General features: G+C 34.3%; 1 protein-coding gene and 1 long non-coding RNA gene across 4 annotated transcripts in view; both read right to left on the bottom strand.

Moving 5' to 3' along the window:
• LOC110863700 overlaps positions 1–20,125 on the bottom strand; it is a 53,956-nt gene extending 33,831 nt beyond the window's left edge. The window contains exon 1 of the mRNA XM_022113060.2: positions 20,116–20,125. Coding sequence (XP_021968752.1) covers positions 20,116–20,125 — 10 coding nt within the window. The remainder of the gene's footprint in view (positions 1–20,115) is intronic.
• LOC110863752 lies at positions 5,998–17,102 on the bottom strand. 3 transcript variants are annotated; one of them, XR_002549349.2, is made up of 9 exons: positions 16,897–17,100; positions 16,573–16,629; positions 7,989–8,042; positions 7,792–7,869; positions 7,587–7,666; positions 7,390–7,475; positions 7,162–7,304; positions 6,990–7,056; positions 6,008–6,153 (listed from the first exon to the last, which is right to left on the bottom strand). It is a non-coding gene; the product is annotated as an uncharacterized LOC110863752 (long non-coding RNA). The 3 variants fall into 3 exon arrangements; XR_002549346.2 differs by having other exon boundaries at positions 5,998–6,153; positions 6,990–7,304; positions 16,897–17,102; XR_002549343.2 differs by lacking the exon at positions 6,008–6,153 and having other exon boundaries at positions 6,862–7,056; positions 16,897–17,097.
• Positions 20,126–24,753: the final 4,628 nt, after the last annotated feature.

Raw genomic sequence — 24,753 nt, 5'->3', positions numbered from 1 at the left:
TGTTCTGTCACCAGATCACTAACTTTTGATCATGTTACTATATTTTTGGGGGTGTCCTAAGATCCCTAAAACCTTCTCAAAATCCCTATGACACCCTAAAAAGTGTAGTAACATGATCAAAAGTTAGTGATCAGTTAACGGTGTGGTGATATAACACACTAAGTGTTAAGTTGGAGGTGACGGGCGTCAAAATGATAGTTGGGCGTGATAAAATCTAATAACCCTTAAAAATAAAAGTATAGAGGTTGCGTGAGAAACACATTCGAAAACATATTGGGGAGTTAAAAAATATGGATACAACTTTAGTTGTTGATGCTTTTGAAATCTAAGGTAAACTAGGAGGCATGGGTCATACATAATATTCGTCTAGTCTTATTAGAGGTGGCAATGAGTTGGGTAGGTTTGGATATGGGTTAGAATGAGTTTATTAAGAAATGGGTTAGGATAGGTTTATGTCACAATAGGTTTCGGTCAGATTAGGTTTCGGTCATGATATACTAAAAATTAAAAAAAAAAAAACAGAAAAATTTAAAAAAAAATCAGAAAAATTTTAAAAAATTCAAAAAAATCAGAAAAATTTAAAAAAATTAAAAAATCATAAAAATTCAAAAAAAAAATAAGATGAGCGTATTCATCAAAGAGATAATAAGGTCTCTGATTTGTTCGTTAAAAAAGTAAGTGTGTTCGTGAACGTAAACAAACTAACATAAATGAACAAACATAACCGAGCAATAACCAATTAAAAAGTAGGGAAAAGATCAAATAGGAAGTTTATTTTGGCTAGGAAGTGTAGGAAGCAATAGGATTAGGACAAGTGGTAACATTTAAAATAAAGAAAAAGGGTATTTTAGTCAATCCAACTCTTTCTTCTTCCTTTTCAAAACCCAATAACTTCAAAACCCACCATTTTCAAAACCCACCATCTTCAAAACCCACCATCTTCAACCATTCCTTCAATTTCTATCTCAATAATCACTACATTATAGTGCGATTTTCATCACCAATCAATGATTCAAACACCCGATCAACGTGTTCTTCAGTTTTTTTTGAAGAAAACTCAATTTAATTTTATACAAAATCTCGTTTTTTCCGGTGATTTTGAAGATAATCACTCGATCCATTCGATTCGAACGCTGATAAGTGTTTCAATCATTCAAAATTCGTCAATTGTTGAAGAAATCACTTCGATCCATATAAGAAATTCTTTAATTTCATTTTTACGATCTGGGTTTTTGATTTAGTCATTGCGGTTTACGATCTTTAAGATCTGGGTTTTTCGATTAAATTGTTGTAATAAAAATGCATCAGAAAAATTAATTTTCTGTAAATTGCCTCTGGAAACTGCATTGGTTCAGACAGTTCACAGCACAGACAATTCACAGCACAGACAAAACTATTGTCATGGTTCAAAGCGTTTTAGAAAGAACACTTTCTTTGGTGTTTTTAGTCAATTGCGTTTTAGAACTAAAACATTTTTATGTGTTTTCTGGCCATTGCGTTTTAGAAAAAACACATTCTTGAAGTGTTTTTGGTGCATTGCGTTTTAGGTAAAACACCTTTTTAGATGTTTTCAGTCTATTGCGTTTTACAGAGAACACTTTCTTTTGTTTTTTAGGCAATTGCGTTTTAGAATGAGTCATTTTTAAGTGTTTTCTGGCCATTGCGTTTTACAAATAAGACATTTTTTTGTGTTTTTTGTGCATTGCGTTTTAGAAAAATGTCATTTTTAGGTTTTTTTTTCATTGCGTTTTACGTAACTGTGGGTTTTTCTATTACGTTTTACGCAACTGGGTTTTTAATTTTTTTTTGAAAATATAGCAATAATATACTCGTTTTAAAAATAAAAAAACGTTCGTTTTTTTGGTGCAATTTTTATAAAAAAAATAATGTCGTATGAAAGAGTTATTAACGTTTAAAAAATGGGGGGGGGGAATTGGAGGAGAGAGAAACTATTGTCTTGCATTGACTAGAATACCCCTAAACAAACTCACGCGCCTCTTTTCTTCATTTCAATTTCCATCATTTAATCTTAGCTCTTGATTAACTAAATGGATGGTGAAGATCACTTCCTAGCCTTTTAACCAAATAAACTTCCTATTGTATCTTCACCCAAACATGAGCATCAATTTGTGGGGCTTGAAAAGAATGATGAAACTAGACTGAATTGTAGCTAGGGCTGTTCACGAGCCAAGCCGAACCGAGCGGACCTTTGCTCGTGCTTGGCTCGTTTTCAAACCGAACCGAGCGGAGCGGCTCATTTAAATCCGAGCATCAAATCAAGCGAGCATTTTTCGAGCAGTAAAAATTCCGAGCGAGCGTCGAGCGATTTGGACAATCGTGTCTCCCAAATTAAATTTGCTGAGAGAGATAGTGACAATGTTGGATCTCAAGTTTTTATGTCTTTAAAAACATGCACATTTCATGGGATAATATTTTTCTCATGAATAAGAATGTTGTGGCTGACGAGACGATGATCATATTGCACGAACAATTACGTTGAGAGCAAGAGACGATCGACTTAGGGTAACGACATGAAACATTGAGGCGATGAACAGACTGTCGTTTATCGGTTTAGGGTTTAACTTTTAGTTTTGATTTTAATTTTTTATTGGCGTAGTTGGGCTAGTACGTATCGATATAGTTGTAAATTTATACAGTTGACCAAAATCTAATAGATTGGTACATATAAAACTATAAATTTAATTTATATTTAAGTATATATGTATGTGTAAATGTGTATATATATAGGTGTATGTGTGTATATATATGTATAATTTATATTTGTGTATATACATGTTTATAGATGTATGTGTATACGTATATGTATATATATATATATAATAATTTAAATAATTATTCGAGCCGAACCGAGCCGAGCCGAGCGGACCTTTGCTCATGCTTGGCTCGTTTACAAACCGAACCGAGCAGAGCGGCTCATTTACAACCGAGCGTCAAATCGAACGAGCATTTTCCGAGCAGTTTCCGAACGAGCGGCGAGCGAGCGTCGAGCGATTTGAACGGCCCTAATTGTAGCGGCTCATATTTTAATTTCCTAAAACTAGACTAAAATGTAATGTTTCTAAAAAAATTTAAATGAATATATAAATGATCCAAAACAAAACAAGCATAAACGAGCGTAAAAGAACGTACTTAAACAGACGTTCACAACCGTGACATGTGTTTGTTTATGTAATCTTTCTATACTAATAAATGAAAATCTTTTTGGGACATATGTCAATTTCTCATGCCCCTGTAATTATTTTCTATTTTTTTCTCTCTTATTAAATAATAATAATATTAATTAATAAATTTTTAACTTATCTCTTCTATTAACTATGATATTCAATAAAGAAAATATTAAAGATATCAATACCGAGAACATAATCATCATTTACAACAAGAATATTAATCTTTTAAAAAGAATTTTAAGATTAATAATAACTTTACATTTTTTTGTTTAAACAAAAAGATATATCCAAATCAATTCGTGCAGAATTTTTTAATATAGAAGTGTTACATGTATTAATTAATTTGTTTAAATTAGTTAAACAAATAAAGTTACATGTATTAATTAATTTATTTAAATTAGTTAGAAAACCAAAATCACACATATTTAATTTATACCCATCTAGATTAATTAATAGCATAATTTTTAACATTCTAACATATTCTATTGTATTTTTCTCTCTTATAATTAGAGGAAAGGGACACAAACCTAAAGTAGCCTAAGGCTAGCTAATATAATCTTGCACTGTGAGATCAAATCTACCTTAAAGTATCTTAAAATCATAAAACACTGGTCACACATACCTTAAAGTACCTTGTAACTTTTTTTTAACATTAAATAAATTAAACAATTAAATGCCAAATAAACATAATTCAAATTTAAATTAATAAAATAAATAATTCAACTAAAAAAATAAATCTTCTTATACTAATAAATAAAAATCTTTTTTGTACACGTGTCACTTTCTGGTACTTTCTCACCTTATTTTCCTATTTATCTCTCATATTAAATAATAATAATAATTTTAAACAAAAATATTAGATAAGAATAAATATTTAGATAAGGATAAACATTTGTTTTTATTATGATCATATATAATAATAACTAGATTATTACCCTGTGTATTACACGGGTTGAAAAAAATGTTACTTTACATACTAAATAATAAAACAATATATCTTTAAAAACCTCATTTATTACACTGGTTGAATAAATGTAATTTTATATATTAACTAATAAAAAAAATATATTTTTAAGAACCTCGTGTATTGTAATTTATATAGCAAATAATAAAAAAAGTTAAATCTTTAAAAACTCTATGTATTACACGAGTTAAATAAATGTTATTTTAGATTAATAGTATATTAAATAAATATAATTTTAGATTAATGGTGTATTAAATAAATATAATTTTGGATAAAGTCTTATATATAAATTTTAAGTAATCAATATATTTGATAAATAATAAAAATACTAATAATAGCAAAAAATCTAATTTATATACTAAATAATAAATATAAAAGAAAGGCGAAAACCCCCAAAAATAGGTGGCTCCAATGAATGACACATGTCACATATTGGTTTCTTTAATTATATAGTATAAATATAGATATAGATGTTCACATCTTCGGTTGTTTCAATCGATAACATAATTTGTTTTCATATCATGGATCCATGACCATCGCTACAAATGTGACAAACAACACTACAAAAAGGGAAGTGGATATGAAATACCGAGTATAAAGTTAACCGAATAGACTATAAAGAAATTGAACTAAAGTAGAGTATATGGTCTAAATATGGAGTAAAGTGAAATAACAAAGTAAAGTATGCATGGTCTAAATATGGAAGAGTGAAATAAGTCGTTTTATACTTAAGATTTATGATTATATAAAACTCACTGAAATTAAACTAATAATATTTATCTATAAGATATTAAACTAATAATATTTAGTAGGAGGGTTATCTATAATATAATATATTAAACTAAATAATATTTAGTAGGATGATTATCTATAATTAATTAGAAAAAATTAAACTAAAATAATAATTATCTGTAAGAGATGGCCTAATATAATGACAAGTGTCCCTAAAGTGGTTTCTTTTATTATATAGTATAGATAATAATAATAATAATAATAATAATAATAATAATAATTTTAAAAAAGTTAGATACCAATATAAACGTTTATTTTTATTATGATCATATTAAATAATAATAATAATAATTTTAAACAAAAAGTTAGTTAAGAATACATATTTAACAAAGTAAAATATTATGATAAGTAAATAGTACATTAAAGTTCATTTTTAAAAGATAAATCTTGACGACTGTATATATTAACATATGACATTATATTTTATTAAACACGTGCAATACATGAGTTTTTTTAAAGATATATATTTTTTTATTATTTATTATATAAAATTAAGTTTATGCAAAATAAAAAAAAACAAAGTAAAATGTTATAATAAGTAAATAGTATATCAATGTTCACTTTTAAAAGATAAATCTTGATGACTATTAAACAAAGTAAAATGTTATAATAAGTAAATAGTATATCAATGTTCACTTTTAAAAGATAAATCTTGATGACTATTTTTACATATAACATTATATTTATATTCAACACGTGCAATAGATAAATTTTTTTTAAAAATATATCTTTTTATTATTTATTATATAAAATTATATTTATGCAACCCGTGTAATACACGGGGTTTTAACCTAGTATGTATATACACAAAAAAAATTTGTGCTCTAAATGAACCTTCAGCCGAACCGAACGTGCACAAACAGTTCACTAAACGATCTGATCGTTTACAAGCCTATAAAATAATGACTAACGAGTAGAATTCAACAAATCACACTCATAGATCGTGTTCATCTGTTAGGTTTTCCAAATCCAAAGTTATCCTAAAACTGAACAATCAAATAACTTTTTAATTTCAATTTTCAAACCTACGCTACAAGATCGATGTAAAAAACAGATCTTTCCAAATCGATCTCGATATTAGATCAGTCAATTTACAAATTGAACGCATCGAAATGATTGGATTAACTTACAGGAGAAAACTAGGGCAGCTGCGGCACCGAGAAAGCCAAAGACCGGAGCTGTCTCATCGCCGGAGAATGTTGAAGACCCCTATTGACGAATGAGACAAACTAGGGCTAGTTAAAAACCCATCTCGGCCGATCTTAAAATTTAGATGGATATTTTAAAACCCATCTTGACTAAATCCCCAGCCCATTCTGTCTTATTTTCTTTTTTAAAGAGGCCCAAAATAATCAAAAATATCATGGTTGGTTGGGTTTTTGTTGCCACCCCTAAGTCTTATGGTTATTTGTTTTAGGGGGGGGGGGGGGGGGGGGGGTGGTCACTAGTGATAGAATTCTATCACTCACAAGCACCAATCAATTTACGTCATGTCATCAACCATTTTTCCATCACTCGCAACCTTTTTTAGTGGGGGTAGTCATCACTCACCACCACACCCAACAATTTCCCCCCAACCAACAACTACCCTCACAAAACAAAAGAATAACGCGTTAAGAAAATAACGAAAAATCGAGTCCATGGTGCTATAACGCGTTGAACTTTGAGGCGGTAGTGGATAATCACGCGTTAATGTATAACGCATGGCCCCGTGTGGCCTTACATTGGATTGCCATATGACTATGAATTATGCATCCTAGGACAAATAGCTTCTTCTTGGGGGTGTTTGCTGTCATGCTATCATACAAACAAACTTGTCATCCTTGTGTGTTTTTTATGGAAACTTTAAGAGACTTTATAATTTTTTTTATATGGAATGAATACATAAAGAAAACAATCACCACCACCACAAGAAGAAGAAAGCCAACATGTCGGATGATATGCCATTAGTTAGTAGTGAAATTAAGAAATCCATACAGAAAGTCAAGAGTAGTAGAAAGAAAGAGATAACACACCAAAAGATAACATTTATAAGTTTTACTTACAAGTTACAACCCAGCCCAAACGAGTGCAGGGTCCAGCCGGATCCCCCTATCACTTCAAAGTTGCAGCCTAAAAATTGTCACCGTAAATATAATTACATACTAGTAATAAATGATCATGAGAAAGACCAGAACTATGGCATTGATTTAACAAAATAATGAAAGGTGTATATACTGTTTGTGACCGAGTCTTGGGAGGGTCCGCACGGAGCATCTTAGCGCGTTCATGAGCCTCTTCACGAGCCCACCAGGGTACTTTTTCAACCACACGACCTCGCTCATCCATTGGTCCCTCCCAGTGATAGACGGTCTTAACAGCTGAAAAACAAATTATTAATTTAGTTAATGACACAAAATAATAATAATATCACGTAAATTAAAAGCCAAGAACAAGAAACTTAACTGTTACGATGATAAGATTCATAGTCTGACAGATTCATAAAGTAGGGCTCCCTGGAGGTTCTTCTTCTCCTTCTTCGGGGCCAGAAGCTATTATTATTAATAACAAAAGAAGCATAATAAAATGTGTGTATATATATAGTCGGTCAGTCATGCTGACCATAATTTTACAAGTAAACAAGTGTTTAATTAACTAATTACCACGGTATGCTGATACAACGCCTGGTTTCTGAAACCAGAAGAGATGAGGCTCTATATCGAGCGCTTCCTCTTCAAGCACTCTAGAATCATAAGAAAGAATCCTTTTTTTTTAAGTTTCCTTTGAATGGTTATTAGGCCGCAATTGTATTTTCGACATAAATGATACTAGCATGTATGTATTCATGTCCCAAACAAAAACACTTACTATAAGAGTGATGAACGTAACCAGTAGATGGATTCCCAACAACACAAGGGCGCTTCCCTTTGACTTGAGCTTTTCTACCTGTATGTATGTACATAGATAGGTATTAACATAATAACAAGCTGTTGTATTAAACTGAAATAAACAAAAACACTTTATACAAGACTAGAAGAGTGATCAATGAATCTGCAACTAGTTACCAGTAGTTGTTGATGCAGAGACACAAGGACGCTTCTTCCCTTTAGCTTTTCTACCTATATATATATACATGTTGCTAAGATCTTATGAACATGTATGTATCACGATGCTCAAACTTCATTAATATTATATTTATATAATATAAGAAGATTGGTAATTAATTAACATGTAAATCCAGATATCTTCATCATCATACAAGCAAAGCCAAGAGATACATACATCAACCGAACGAATGAATGAATTAACGAAACATACATAAGTCATGTTAAGATGGACCACAATTTATCAATCAATTGCAATTAGTACCGTTCATAAGTCATATATACTAAAGTCAAATATTTAAATGCTAATTCTTTATTATTTATTATATATACATGTGTTATCACTTTTATTGCTATTGTGTAAAATATTGAGGGTGACTTTTGTTTACTCCACTTTCACTCCAACATCGTTCCATTGTCGAAGAATTGAGCTGGAGGTATTTTGCTCTTATATTTTTTTCACACCATCTTCCCATTTTTATGGAATCTATGTTAAAAATGGAAATAATAATTAAATAAGTTAGCTGTAAAATAGGAAGTTTACATTCATTTTGGGAGTCGGAAATATTGTAACTAAGTTTTTTTTTGTTACACTTCACAACTTGTTTTTTGTTCGAAAATGGTAGATAAAATCATAAAACTAACATGTTATTTCTTGGACTTTGATATTTTAGTGAAATAGTCATTGACCAAACGTAGTGCATACATACTTATATTTAAATGTACATGCATTTTTAGTGGAAATCATTAGATATTATTATTTAATGATGCTATTAATTAATTAATTTTTTTACTAAGATTGTCTTGTAAGGGTTAAATGCTGTTCATAGAAAATATTATGTAAGGGGTTGAATTTATTTTGTTTGGTAAAACAGCGACCATGAGCATGTAATCAATCCACTATTGGTTCCATCATATTATTGATTGGTTTGGTTTTGTGAATTGTAAATTACAGGTTCTAATGGCCCGCTTCGAAGACATGCCGGAGGATGTACTACTTCTCATTTTCTTGATGTTGGATTTCATTGAGCTTGTCTCGATCAAAACCACTTGTCGCCGCTTCAGACAATTGGTTTCGAGTCAGAATTTTATAAGAGAATCCAATGAGCAAGGTGCAAGCCACACCCTGTGGTACTACACCTATTTTTATGGCCGGCGGGCTCTACGTCCACATAGGATCAGCTCTGTGAGGCACAATGATTTCAAGAGAGTCGTGTTCTCCCTCGGTGGCTTGGATGTCGGCCTCCGTCTCGAGTTGATTGGTGTTTGGAGAAACATGCTCGTCTTCTTCCATGTAGAAAACGGTTTCCTGCTTTACGATCTATGGAGGGGGAGACCTATCCATATTGTCAATCCTTTTAATCAAGAGATGATAAATACTGAAATACGCAACTTCACAAGAGTTATATTGAGGCCAGGAGAGGACGCGCGATACATAGTTTCGTGTGTTCATCCTGTGCTTCCACGTCGGCAGTTGCGCGCCTCTGCTTGCGGTTTTTCAGCAGTAGCCTATATCCTCTCAATGCGATCTCACGCCGAATCGCCGATTTGACTGCCGAAGTTTTGGCGCATCCACTTCGGAGGGTTGTCCCGATGCCTAGAGAAAGATTATATGTAGTCGTGTCAATCGAGGACAGTCACCCGGTGCATTTTATTTAAAGACATGGAGAGGTATTTGGGGAGGCGTTTAGAAGGCACTATGCAGTCTCACTAAGCCAGGTGGTGGGAAACATGAGATATGCATCCGAGTTAGTTCATTCAAGTGACGGTTTCCTAACGGTGATGGAGAAGTATGTGGTGATTGGGAATCCTCCCGAAGAAACGATAGCAAGGGTCAAGATATTCGGGATTGCATCGGACTTATTGGGTGGGTACTCTTACATTTCTAAGTTGCCTGAAGAACACATCCCGTAAGATTTTATGTGTTTCCGAGATAGTCAGCTGGAGGTGGTGGAAGGAATCCTAAGCTTGACAATGAAGATTCTAGCTTGTAATCACGGTGAGTTTCGCGGTCCCTTTTTATTTAACTATTTTGGGGAAAATTTTGCTTACAAATTTATTGAGTCATAGCCATCTTGAAGAAACTTGAAGGGTGCCAAGGCTTTTCAAGTTAGAATGATCTTGTATCTGATCCGTTCTATACCTGAATGGTTAAAAGTTTTTAAAATTATAATAATATATATATATATATATATATATTATAAAAATTATAAATTTTAAAAATATTTTGATTTATGTACAATTGTTTTTAAGTCTTCCATATCATACTAATTGTGTCTCAAAATGTTTGAGATGCTAATTCGATTGCACACTACGAATGAATATGGTTTTGACTGTATGATGAATATTTCTAAAAGAAAATTTGGAGTGTGTTTGTGATTGTGAACATGTTCCTTCAACTATTTGCTACAATGATGACTCGTCATCAGTTGAGCAAGATACTAGTACAAAGCACATGTTTCCTCAAGTTTGCAGAAGATACAAAACTAGGAATCCTCCTCCTACATTTTCTGAATCACTCAAGCTAAAGAGAGTTGGAAAAAGAAGTTTAACTAATAATGGTTATACAAACATGTTCACAAACAATGATCATGGAAAATATCATGATGAACAAGTGTAAGAGCAAAGAACTTCTTGAAGATTGATAATTAGAAGTTTTTCTCCCCCTTTCTCTTTGGCTATTACAAGTGGGTTTTGGAGTGATCCCCAAACTCCAAGGGGTGATTTTGGGGCTAGAGAGCCCCCTGGTGGGTGTGGGAATCATGTGATTCTAGGGGATGAGTTGAAATGGGGAACCCAAGACCTCTATTTATATTGGTTGTCTGGTACAAGTGCACGATGTGTCCAAACAAACCACCGATCTTGTACCTTTGGCAGATTCTTGTCCCTGGATAGTACCAGCATAGCATGGTCGTGCTTATATTTATGCACGGCCGTGTGTGGGCACCTGTCCCAACAGTGTCCTTTATCTTGACAACTTTTTCGGATCTCAAAGCTTTTGAATTTCGTCTTGACATGCCACGAAAGTGCTTACTGTTGGCACGGTTGTGCTTGTCCTTCTACAAACAACTTTTTGGAATCTTATACATAGTTGGAGGCAAGGCTTTTTAGAAGCTAGTACTTGTTGTACTTGGGGAGGCAAGAAGAATAAGATTCTTTTTCCTTATTGCAGGTCGTCTCCTAACAATAATTGTCTTTTCTTCCGTTTGTCCGAAACGAGAATTCTTTAGACTTCTTTTGGAATAGGCATGGCATGCCCAGATGAGGCATGGCCACACATATCAACTGACTCCTGGGATAGGGGCAGGGCCATTCCCAGAATGTGCATGGCTAGGCATGCCTTCCGACTACTTGTTTTCTTCAGGTTGGAAGCATAGTTGTGCTTCGGCACATTTGTTTACTTTTGTTGACCGTCTTGGGTTGACTTTTTGACTTCACGTTAATGACTTGGTTATGCACGCACGATTGTGCCCATAACCTGGCAAGGGCATGTATATCTGTGTCAGTTGCTGATTTCTTCAGAAGAGATTATTATATTATAACCACATAAAATGTCAATGGGTCGTTTTGACCCAATTAGGTTGTATTTTGATTATTATTATTATAACTACAAAAAAGGTCTATGGGTCGTCTTTACCCATTTAATTTGTATTTTAATATTGTAACCTCATAAAGTGACTACGGGTTATTTTGACCTATTTAAATTGAATTACGATTATTATAACCACATAAAGTGTATACGGGTTGTTTTGACCCATTTAAGTTGTATCTCAATTATTGTAACCTCATAATGTTTGTAATCAGCCGGAGGTGGTAGAAGGAATCCTAAGCTTGACAATGAAGATTCTAGCTTGTAATCACGGTGAGTTTCGCGGTCCCTTTTTATTTAACTATTTTGGGGAAATTTTTGCTTACAAATTTATTTACAAACTTGTAAATTGTTTACAAGCTAGCTTACAAAAAACTCTTGCGGGATGTGTTCTTCAGGCAACCTAGAAATGTAATGGTACCCACCCAATAAGTCCGGTGCAATCCCGAATATCTTGACCCTTGCTATCATTTCTTCACGAGGATTCTCAATCACCACATACTTCTCCAACACGGCTAGGAAACCGTCACTTTAATGAACTAACTCGGATGCATATCTCATGTTTCCCAGCACCTGGCTTAGTGAGACTGCATAGTGCCTTCAAAACGTCTCCCCAAATACCTCTCCATGTCTTCGAATAAAATGCACCAGGTGACCGTCCTCGATTGACACGACTACATATAATCTTTCTCTAGGCTTCGGGACAAACCTCCGAAGAGGATGCGCCAAAACTTCGGCAGTCAAATCGTCGATCCGGCGCGAGATCGCTTTGAGAGAATATAGGCTACTGCTGAAAAACCGCAAGCAGAGGCGCAACTGCCGACGTGGAAGCACGGGATGAACACACGATATTATGTATTGCGCGTCCTCTCATGGTCTCAATATAACTCTTGTGGAGTTGCGTATTTCAGTATTTATCATCTCCAGATTAAAAGGATGACAATATGGATAGGTCTCCCCCTCCATAGATCGTAAAGCAGGAAACCGTTTTCTACATGGAAGAAGACGAACATGTTTATCCAAACACCAATCAACTCGAGACGGAGGCCGGCATCCAAGCCACGGAGGAAGAACACCACTCTCTTGAAATCATTATGCCTCACAGCGCTGATCCTATGTGGACGTAGAGCCCGCCGGCCATAAAAATAGGTGTAGTACCACAGGGGGTGGCTTGCACCTTGCTCATTGGATTCTTTTATAAAATTCTGACTTGAAACCAATTATCTGAAACGACGACAAGTGGTTTTGATCGAGATATCTGGCCTAGTGGACCCGATCATGATATTTCACTCATGATCTGGCCTCTGGCCTGGACTGCAAATCCTGGAATGACGGTTCGACCCCGTCCTTGGCCTCGAGGAGTGGTGAAAAACGGTCTCTGAGGCCAAGTTGCGACCAAGTCACAATGGAAACAATGTATAAACAACAATTCAGAATAAACAAAGGTAAATATCTTTCCCCAAAGTCAAAGATTTTCAAAATCAGCATAATGAGCAAAGTGTATCTTCTCAAAGAAGATTCCCCACTTCCGCGCCCAAAAGCCCTATAGCAAAGCATTTCTCCCATATAGTCCAGTGCTCCACTTATTTTGCATAAGAGCAACACTAGACTGGGGGGACTTGAATGGGTAAGGTCCCAAAAACCTCGTATTAAGTACTTGGGACCATACCAGAACCTCGCCCTTTAACCCTCTTTAGACCTTGCGCGGCCGCGCACTGGTTCAACAAGGAGAAACTTTAGAGAAAGGCAGCAACTAACACTTGCGCCCCAAAAGGAAGTTAATGAGTCCTTGCGCTATCCTCCGCAACCAACAGGGATAAAAATCTCAGTTAAGCACTTCCGCATAATAATACCCAGGCTTGGATATTATTTACTAAGCTGATACCACACAATAAGGAGTCACACTGGATTATGGCAATAATCTTCTAGAAGACTCAATCGTGCACCACCAGACGGTTATAACCGTCTGGGACACGTGTCATCACCCCAGGCCATCCTGAAATCACGATGATGGCATGAAATTGGAGAGAAACCTCCACTTGACCACTTTCCACGTGGCAGTACCCCAGCTATTGATCAAGATCGCGATTCGTGTGCTTCCACAATCCGATCAAAAGAATTAACGGAGGGAAAATAACCGCTTACGGGGTTAGCATCTTCCGTTAATATTTCAACGAGTTTTCCCGCCCAAACTCCTGGCTATAAATATGAGAGTAATTCAGTTATGGATTTCAAGTTACACTCACTTCACCAATACTTCTTCTTCATAAACGCATACTTATTCTTACGCCGGAGTCGGGTCAAGGAGAGAACCTCCCTTCTCCCCTTGACGAGGCTAACGGTGTTCTGTTTTGCAGTGTTCACCGGAGAAGAAGACCTGTCCCTTCGAATCGAACGAGAGGGAACCACTCTTTTATGCAGAACCTAACCCCCTGGATAATTTGACTCCGGTCATTTATCCAGTGTTTCTTCAATTTTGTTTGGTAAAACAGTGACCATGTAATCAATCCACTGTTGGTTCCATCATATTAGTGATTTGTTTGGTTTGGTGAATTGTAAATTCCAGGTTCTAATGGCCCGCTTCGGAGACATGCCGGAGGATGTACTAGTTCTCATTTTCTTGATGTTGGATTTCATTGAGCTTCTCTCAGTCAAAACCACTTGTCGTTGCTTCAGACAATTGGTTTCAAGTCAGAATTTTATAAGAGAATTCAATGAGCAAGGTGCAAGCCACCCCCTGTGGTACTACACCTATTTTTATGGTCGGTGGGCTCTACGTCCACATAGGATCACCGCTGTGAGGCACAATGATTTCAAGAGAGTCGTGTTCTCCCTCCGTGGCTTGGATGTCGGCCTCCGTCTTGACTTGATAGGTGTTTGGAGAAACATGCTCGTCTTCTTCCATGTAGAAAACGGTTTCCTGCTTTACGATCTATGGAGGGGGAGACCTATCCATATTGAATCCTTTTAATCAGGAGATGATAAATACCGAAATACACAACTCCACAAGAGTTATATTGAGGCCAGGAGAGTTATATCTTGTGGAGTTGCGTATTTCGGTATTTATTATCTCCTGATTAAAAAGATCGACAATATGGATAGGTCTCCCCCTCCATAGATCGTAAAGCAGGAAACCGTTTTCTACATGGAAGAAGACGAGCATGTTTCTCCAAACACCAATCAACTCGAGACGGAGGCCGGCATCCAAGCCACCGAGGGAGAACACGACTCTCTTGAAATCATTGTGCCTCACAGAGCTGATCCTATGTGGACGTAGAGCCCGCCGGCCATAAAAATAGGTGTAGTACCACAGGGTGTGGCTTGCACCTTGCTCATTGGATTCTCTTATAAAATTCTGATTCGAAACCAATTGTCTGAAGCGGCGACAAGTGGTTTTGATCGAGACAAGCTCAATGAAATCCAACATCAAGAAAATGAGAAGTAGTACATCCTCCGGCATGTCTCCGAAGCGGGCCATTAGAACCTGTAATTTACAATTCACAAAACCAAACCAATCAATAATATGATGGAACAAACAGTGGATTGATTACATGCTCATAGTCACTGTTTTACCAAACAAAATAAATTCAACCCCTTACATAATATTTTCTATAAACAGCATTTAACCCTACAAGACAATCTTAGTAAAAAAAATTAATTAATTATTAATTAATTAATAGCATCGTTAAATAATAATAATAATAATAATAATAATAATAATAATAATAATAATAATAATATCTAATGATTTCCACAAAAATGCATGTACAATTAAATGTATGTATGTATGCACTACGTTCGATCATGACTATTTCACTAAAATATCAAAATCCAAGAAATAACACGTTATTTTTATGATTTTATCTACTATTTTCGAACAAAAAAACAAGTTGTGAAGTGTAATAAAACAAAACTTAGTTACAATATTTTCCACTCCCAAAATGAATGTGAATTTCCTATTTTGCAGCTAACTTATTTAATTATTATTATTTCCATTTTTAATAGATTCTATAAGGAAGAGGGTGTGAAAAAAGGATAAGAGCAAAATACCTCCAGCTCAATTCTTCGACAATGGCGCGATGTTGGAGTGAAAAGTGGAGTGTTATGTGGAGATGGTGAAAACTAGGGTTTAGTGTCAACGGTTCTGAATTTTGGGGTTTGGGCTCTTTAGTTGGGTTTGGGCTTAGTAGTAATTACATATTATTATTTTCACGATACTTATAGTCTTAAACTATTAGTTATATTTTCTTAGTAGTCTACCCATTTTATTTTTTATCATATTTTCTTGCCCTTTTTTTATGTGTCCATAATATTCTTGCTAAAAGTGTTATTCATATATAATTATCAAAATAAGACTATTGTAAGAACGTCACCTGAAAACCATTCCCTTGGATTTTATTTTCAAGATAGACATATTAAAGCTCATACAAGTTAAACAAGTGTGGGAGAAATCCATTAATGTAAGGTTCTATCTAAACAGAAGTCATCCTCAATATTTTACACAATAGTAATAAAAGTGATAACGCATGTATATATAATAAATAATAAAGAATTAGCATTTAAATATTTGACTTTAGTACATATGACTTATGAACGGTGCTAATTGCAATTGATTGATAAATTGTGGTCCATCTTAACATGACTTTAGTATGGGACCAGGATTTGTAAACGGGTATGAGACTGCGATTAATAACCGACCCATTGTCATCCCTACAGACAACTCATTTGAATTAGCATAAAGGTATATTGTGAGCTTGTAGTTAAACATTAAGGGTTGAATTGCAAAACAATACCGAATTTATATATTTAGAATTAGTATTCAATTGTGTTCTCAACTATTATAAGTTGTCCTTATCTTCTACCTGTACATAGATAGGTATTGACATAACAAGCTGTATTAAACTTAAACAAACAAAAACACTTTATACAAGATTAGAAGAGTGATGAATTAGTTACCAGTAGTTGCTGTTGATGCAGAGACACAAGGACGCTTCTTCCCTTGAGCTTTTCTACCTATATATATATGTGTGTGTTGGTAAAATCTTAGACCATCCGTAGTCGTCCCAAATTTGGGCGTTTTTTTCTTAAACCACGCCCCCCCCCCCCCCCTACAGATTTTCAACCAAAATTTTGAAAGGTGTTTTATAAACAAGCCATGGCCCCGCAGGAATTTCAAAATCAAACCATTGAACAACGGTTAAATTCAATAAAAATTAAATTATTACATGTGGATACTTATACACAGATACAAAGAGGGATCGAATAGTTTGTGTGATTTACCTTACAAAAGTGAGCCAGATGACCAGCTACTCCGCCGTAAAAACCGTCAACAGCTGCCTTCAACATTATCTGGTGGTGGTAGAGAGGGATTTGAGGTATACAATGGCTGCAATGTCCGACGACAGAGAGGAGCTGAGAGAACGATTTGAGGTGCTAGGGTTTTTTTGTGTGTTTGGGTGTAATCTAAAAAAGAAACTTAAATCTAAAAGGTGTTGGGTTTGGGGATACATCTCGTACGTCACCTATGGCCAGGCTGGAACTACTAAAACTATATAATAATTGTGTTTTTATTTTTATTTTTAAGAATGTAATTAAATTAAATTAAAACCTTATTAATAACCAACTACTTTATTCATATGATACTTGTACAATTGGCTTTGTGAGTTTTTCAAAATAAATTTGAATTTTTCATTTCTAATCCTAAAGTTTCAATCTTTGGCAAGTTAAGTTTAAAATTTTAATCTTTGTTTCCTTTTTAACCCTAAAGTTTTAACCTTTGACAATTTGAGTTTAAAGTTTTAATCTTTGGTAATTTAACGTTTTTCAAAATAAATTTGAATTTTTCATTTCTAATCCTAAAGTTTCAATCTTTGGCAAGTTAAGTTTAAAATTTTAATCTTTGTTTCCTTTTTCACCCTAAAGTTTTAATCTTTGACAATTTGAGTTTAAAGTTTTAATCTTTGGTAATTTAACCCATTTGATTAATTTGATTTTTCACTTCTAATTCAAAAGTTTCCATCTTATACAATTTAACTCATTTGATTAATTTGATTTTTCACTTCCAATTAATTTCCATCTTTTGCGATTTAACCACTTTGATTTTTTTTACTTATGTGTTCTAATATTGGCTTTGGGGTTTTTCAAAGAAAAAATTGTTATGCATATGGTTATTGTAACCTTCGGTTTGAGGGTTTTACACAAAAAAAAAAAAAAAAAAAAAAAAAAAAAAAAAACTTGATTTTTTTGCTATTCACCCAAAAGTATTTCATAAATTACTTTTAACCCAAAACTTTTTTTTTTTTACTTTTAACACAAAACTTTTTATCTTTTGCAATCTATCCTCACAACTTTTTTTTATTTTCAACTTTGGTCCTTTATAGTTCTCATTTTCTACAAATTTATCGCTTTATGCTTCGTTCTAAATTTTGTGACTTAACACAACGCAACTTGCGTCTTTGGTTTAACGTTTTTACGTTTCGTCTAAATTTTGCGAGTTAACACGACGCAACGTGCGTGTGTGGGTGAACGTTTTTACATCGTCTATTTTTTCCCGTTTGACAGGTTTAACATAACGTGCGCGTCCTAAATCGACTTAGTTATAACTAAAGAATCCCCGCCGGTTAACCTATAAATAAGTAACTTAATTGTGCTTAAGGTTGTTGTACCTTTAGCTTTTGGAGTTTTTCAGAAAAAAATGGAATTTTACTTTTTAACTCTAAAGTTTTAATCTTTGACAATTTAAGTTTAAAGTTTTAATCTTTGGTAATTTAACCGCTTTGATTAATTTGATTTTTCACTTCTAATTCAAAAGTTTCCATCTTATACAATTTAAACCTTTTGATTGATTTGATTTTCCACTTCTAATTCAAAATTTTCCATCGTTTGTGATTTAACCACTTTGATTTTTTTACTTTTAACTCAAATCTTTTCATCTTTTGCAACTTTGGTCCCTTATACTTTTCATCTTTCGCGAAGTATTGTAATCTTGGCTTTGTGAGTTTTTCAAAGAAAAAATGGTTATGCATATGGTTGTTGTAACCATGGCTTTGGGGGTTTAAGAAAATTGATCTTTTTACTTTTCACCCAAAAGTATTTGATAAATTACTTTTAACCTAAAACTATTTATTTTTTTACGTTTAACCCAAAACTTTTAATCTTTTGCAATTTATCCTCACAACTTTTTTTTTTCTTTCAACTTCGCTCCTTTATAATTTTCATTTTCCGCAATTTTTTCGCATTATGCTTCGTTCTAAATTTTGTGACTTAACACATCGCAACGTGCGTCTTTGGTTTAACGTTTTTACGTTTCGTTCTAAATTTTGCGAGTTAACACGACGCAACGTGCGTGTGTGGGTGAACGTTTTTACATCGTCTATGTTTTACTGTTTGACATGTTCAACAAAACGTGCAGGTCCTAAATTGACTTAGTTATAACTAAAGAATCCCCGCCGCATTGCGGCGGGTCGTAATTCTAGTTGTAAATAATTATAATGCTATGAACCAAATGTTTCTTTACTCAAGACACTAAGAATAAGTATTAATTAGTTACCCTCGTAATCTAAATTAAATAAATATTTTATTTTTACCAACATATTTCCCATGTGCTCAACAGATTTAAAAAATATGTAACGTTTTATAATTTTTTCTATCTCTACAACTAATAAATACTAAAAGTTGTAATCAATTGTTATGTGTTGCACACCAATGACGTTTTCTCTTTATAAAACCGATTTATATAAAGAAGCTGTAAATTAATTTCTATCTTAATTTATAAAATTTAAAACATCATTCACCTTAACAGAAAAAATAAACTGAGTTAGTGATTTGGATAAAAATTTATAAAAATTATGTGACCAAACTATTAATTTTTTTCTAAAAACTCCATGTATATTCTTTTTATTATATATGTAACAAAAGTAAATAAATAAAAGAGATTAAAAAGGGTTTGAGTAAATTGCCAAAATCGTCCCTGCGGTTTTATATTTGCCACTTTCATCCAAATATCCTCAACTTAACATAAAAAATAAACTAAGCTAGTGGTTTGTATAAAAAATGGCAAAAAGTTACAAACCTTGGGGGCAATTTGGTACAAAAGTGTCATTTTGGACGAAAACGACAAACGTGCCCAAACCTCAGGGGACGATTTTGGCAATTAACTCAAATGTTTTTATTTTTAATAGTTTTAATTAAAAAGATTAATAACTGTGTAATGATTTACAAGGCATTATTGGGCGTTATCACCACTATGCGCATTTGTGAAAAACACCCATCTGCTGTTTAGGATGACACGTGGCGGAAAACGCCCATCGATGGGGCATTATTCACCCTTACCACTACGTATTATAAACAGTATAAATCCAGATATCTTCATCATCATACAAGCCAAACCAAGAGATACATACATACATCAACCGAACGAATGAATGAATTAACGAAACGAAAGAGTGAATGCCGATTCAATTCAACTAAAACAAATCATCAAACTCTAAAATTGCGTACCTTCTTCCATCTCTCTTCTCTAAAAATCCGATTTATCTCGTTTTAGGGTTCCTAAGGAAATTGGGGGATGATTTCATATCTTTTATACCCCTTAACTTTCACTTTGCCCCCCCCCCCTCTCTTTCAACCGTTCACTTTTATTATATATTATTTATTTATATGTTATCTTCAAATTTTACTATTTATCTTCTATAGATATTATTAAATATTAAATAAAGAGCAAATTATTATTATTTTTTGAGTACTTGTGTTTTAGTGGTTTTAACCATTTGAGTCTAAAATCAAAATGTTTAACGCCCTGAGTCCCTAGACGTTTTTTTTATAACCTTTTGCATCAAAATTTTAACCTTCTGAGTCCAATTTTCCATTTTTTTAACAAAATTGGACTTAAAAGGTTATAAAATAAATTGATAAGGACTCTGGGCGTTAACGTTTTTGATTTTGGACTCAAGTGGTTTAGTGTTTAAAACCACTAAAACACAGTGACTCAAAAAGTAATTTACTCATAAATAAATAAATATTTTAGTAATAATGATCTTTAAAAAGTAAATACATGCCACAACTAGACCTGGCAAACGAGTCGGGTCGGGTCATGGGTCAAAACGGTTCAATTATATAAAAAAAGGGTTGTTTTGGTTCGGGTCGAAACGGATCCGGTCAAAACGGGTTTCGGGTCGGGTCAGTTTTTTTTTTTTTGACTAATATGCTTGGAGTCATACTTGGAGCAGAAAGAAATATATAATACAGAGGCAGTAATCTAAAAAAAAACATTTAAAAGTGACAAACACGGAAATTGGAATCATAAAAAACTAAATTATCAAAACTTATAGAAACTCAGATTTTTAGATCAAAAACTTTAACAGCCTTTGCTTGTCTAGCTGTACATATATGTAAAGTAAACCATAGTTAAATAAAACATCAACAGTTAAACATTAAGATTATCTCAAATGAAACAGACCTACCAAACTAACTACACTAAAACATCACAGCCTACTGTTGCGTCTGCGAGTTTTGCATCAAAACAACTAAAATTATCCGAAATAACATGAAAGGATGTAAACATTAAAAATAGAGAAACATGTAAAATATATATCAACAAATTGTAAAAAAGGTCAAAAAGTGAAGAAACTCCAGTTAATGACTTAAACAGTACCCTTTCTAATTCCTACAACAAATCAAAATAACATGCTAAAAATAACAGAAAATCAGAATATTCTACAAAGATTTGCTATTTTGACTTATGTAGTTAGTCAAACATGTAAGCATAATCATCAACCGATGCAAAAAGATCAATCAATATTGACATCCTAATGAAGATTGAAGAACACCCAATACATCATTATAATAATAACACTAGAAAATCAAATTCTTTTGTAAATATTATCTTAACTCATCTAATTCATGAAAACAAAACAAAAACAATTTTGATGATACCTTCACTGGAAAAATCGAAGATGTCGTCGCTGAAGTGATGATGTTCAGTCGACGACGGAGACGGTGGGGGTTTGTGGCGGAGGAGACGGCGGAGGCGGCGCGTCGTTGATGGCTGATGAGTAATGAATTGTCGTTGTTCCCGAGTTACTCGGGAACATAGTGTAAAGAAACCGTTTCTTTAGCCCGTATTGACCCGTAGATATCATCTTTGTTTTTTTAATTAACCCATTTCAACCCTTTGACTTAAATAACTTTACCCAAATCCACCCATAGCATCTTATAAATAACCCAAAATGACCCATATCAAAGACTTTGGGTCAAGATTGCCCCCTCTACACAACATCATTTAAATTTAAACTAAATGAATAACAAAAAAACGCGATCCTATTAGAAAGCATGTTCCTTGTTAGTTATTACACATGTACAAAAAGTGAGTGTACGCAAATGTGACAACCCGAACATTTCAGGTTAGTATCGTTTAACCTTGTGGTCTCAACGCCTCGTTACTTCTCTTTAAGCGTTACACGTTCTGCGTTTGTATGATTCGGTAACCGTATATTAGTGCATCGGGCCACACTTTAGTGTTCATGTTCGAGTGGGCCGCACCCAAAACCTTTGTGGTCCAGCCTAATTAAATGATTACTTATACTTGCAATCGAGAGCCCAAATATGAGGCCCAAATCTAAGCCGGATCCCACCCACCCCCCCTTAATTGTCAATATTAATTGTTTACTAAAAGATTTTGGCAGCCTATTCTACCTGGGCTTAAGCCCACTACTTCGGCCAGCAACCTAAACCGTAATACTTCCTTTGGCCAGCCTATTAAATGATTAGTTTGGCTATTTACTTCCTTGGGTAACAAGTACACGCAATACACATCATTATAAATAGATCGATTAAAAACTAAAACAAACCCTACCTTCCTCTTCTCTGATTCGCGGCAGGCATAGGAGACCCCCACCCTTCGAGGCAACTCATCTCTAGGTCAGTGCTTTTATTTGTCGTTTATGTAACTGTGATTGACTGATTCATTGCGTAATAGTTATGTTTATCGGCATTATGAATATGTGGTTTCATAAATGTGACGCATGAATATTTGTTGGCATGAGGAAACTGACTATTGTAAGAGGATTGTATGATTGTTTCATGAGGATTGCATGTGATTTCTTCAGTAGCATTAAATTCTTGTATGTAATGTGTATATGCTACTCTATTCTGCCCAACGAATCAGCTTTCCCCTCTCTCTGAATTGACATTCTGATAAGTATAATATTAGGGATTTTAATATTGTATGGCTATGATTGGTTGCATGCTTGGTGTCAACAATTTGTATGTATGTCACGTGGTGTGTCTTTGTTGAATAGGGGCTAGGGATTGAATAGGTACTTGTGTAAAGTCTGACATGCATTAATGAATTTGGTACATGCACATGCTAGTGAAATTGAATGACATATAGGACAAATTGTTGTGAGTGATGTTGATTGGACCGAAGTCCTTTCGGTTGTGTCTTAGTGGGCCGATACTAGACTCCAATCAACACAATATGCATGTGACTTTTTGATGAGTTGAATTGAGTGGCCGCATATGTTGATCGTTTATTGGACCGAACCCAACCCCATATTTATGTTAATTTGTGTTGTTTCTTGAGCATGATTGTGTGGAAGTCACGTAGTGTATGTATGTATCAATATGTGAATGATGTATGCAAGCTCATGAAACCTTGTACAGTAGCCTGCGTAGTGCATATGAATTATGTATGCATGTGTTATAGTGATGATATTATGAGATCGTAGGATGAGCTTCTGTGAAATATGTATTGTGGAATGGTATCCCTACATGTTGCCTTAGGAGGGGACACATGATATGATGGGATTAAATGGAAGTTTGTATTTTTGCGTAGTATTGTGATATTATCTGTGCAATGCAATAATTACAAGTTGCTTGAAACGTGATTAATGTGTATATAATGTATGGTGATAAACTGAGGTTTAGGGGGGGTATATATAATTACAGGCGTGTGTGATGTGTACGAATGTGCTAGTGATTTAGGTGCTAGAGATTGGTATGATGTTAGGATACTCGACTTCGAAACCAAGCCAACCATGTGAAACTAGGCGATGACATTTAATTAATTTATCTAATAGTAATATGGTATTGATATCAGGGCGTATCTGACATAGAGGCTTTTACACTCGATTTACTTTTGTTGAGCACCCTAAGGTGAGTTCATTGCTCTTTTCTCAAGCATGGATCCCAGGGAAGGGATAATGGGTAACGTTCCGAGGGGGAATGCATGTGTAATGGGATGTTGGTTATTGTACTCAGTTTTCTATCATTGTAAGACCACAATATCTACCGGCACGTTGCTTGTAGGGCAACGGGGGTTATTAGTTGATAGCGCTATTAGGTTTGGCACCCTCACGACGTTCGAGGAGAACGAGCGTGAACTAATTACCTTAAAACATGACCAATGCTTTGATAGAGGCATTGGGGTTGGCAATCACATATCATATGGCCATTCGGTAATCGAGTAATAACAACATCGAAACATCAAACATCAAACATCATAACAACGAACAACATATCGTCTTGTAAACTGTTTTACTCACATGATCGGTAACACAACTTGGTAAACAAACACAAACCTTGAACTCACCAGCGTAGTCTGACACACTTGTTTACATGCTTGTAGGTAATTATTGAAGGGACTTGGAAGCTTGCCGTCTGATGCTGCTGGAGTGGTTATGGTCATAATAAACAATTACATTGATTTGGTTTCGATACATTTATACGTACATACATTTATGCTTCCGCTCAGTACTTTGGTTTTGGTTTAACTTTTCAAACGATACATTTATTTCAATTGGGTATTTCAATACATTATAACTCGTGTTTGATATGATTGGTGGCTCTTTGTTGGATCGTTGCACCTCCAATAGGGACATACCCTAGGTGGTAATTTGGGGGTGTGACAGTTTGGTATCAGAGCCACTGGTTATAGAGAACTCGGTTTTAAAACGTTTTCATAAAACCAGACTATAACCGAATTGATCCAAACGATGGCCATGACACTCAGCTTCAGATTGCAAGGTTCGTTCCCCATTAGTTTACGCATTATATGCCTAGTAAACGTAACTATATTTATAGCATACACGATACGGCATGGTAGGCATCGTGACATTGATAGTGTATCATAACACTTAC

The sequence above is a fragment of the Helianthus annuus genome, chromosome 1 (genome assembly GCF_002127325.2).
Source record: "Helianthus annuus cultivar XRQ/B chromosome 1, HanXRQr2.0-SUNRISE, whole genome shotgun sequence".
Taxonomy (NCBI): Eukaryota; Viridiplantae; Streptophyta; class Magnoliopsida; order Asterales; family Asteraceae; genus Helianthus; species Helianthus annuus.
This window is presented reverse-complemented; position numbering and strand designations above follow the sequence as displayed.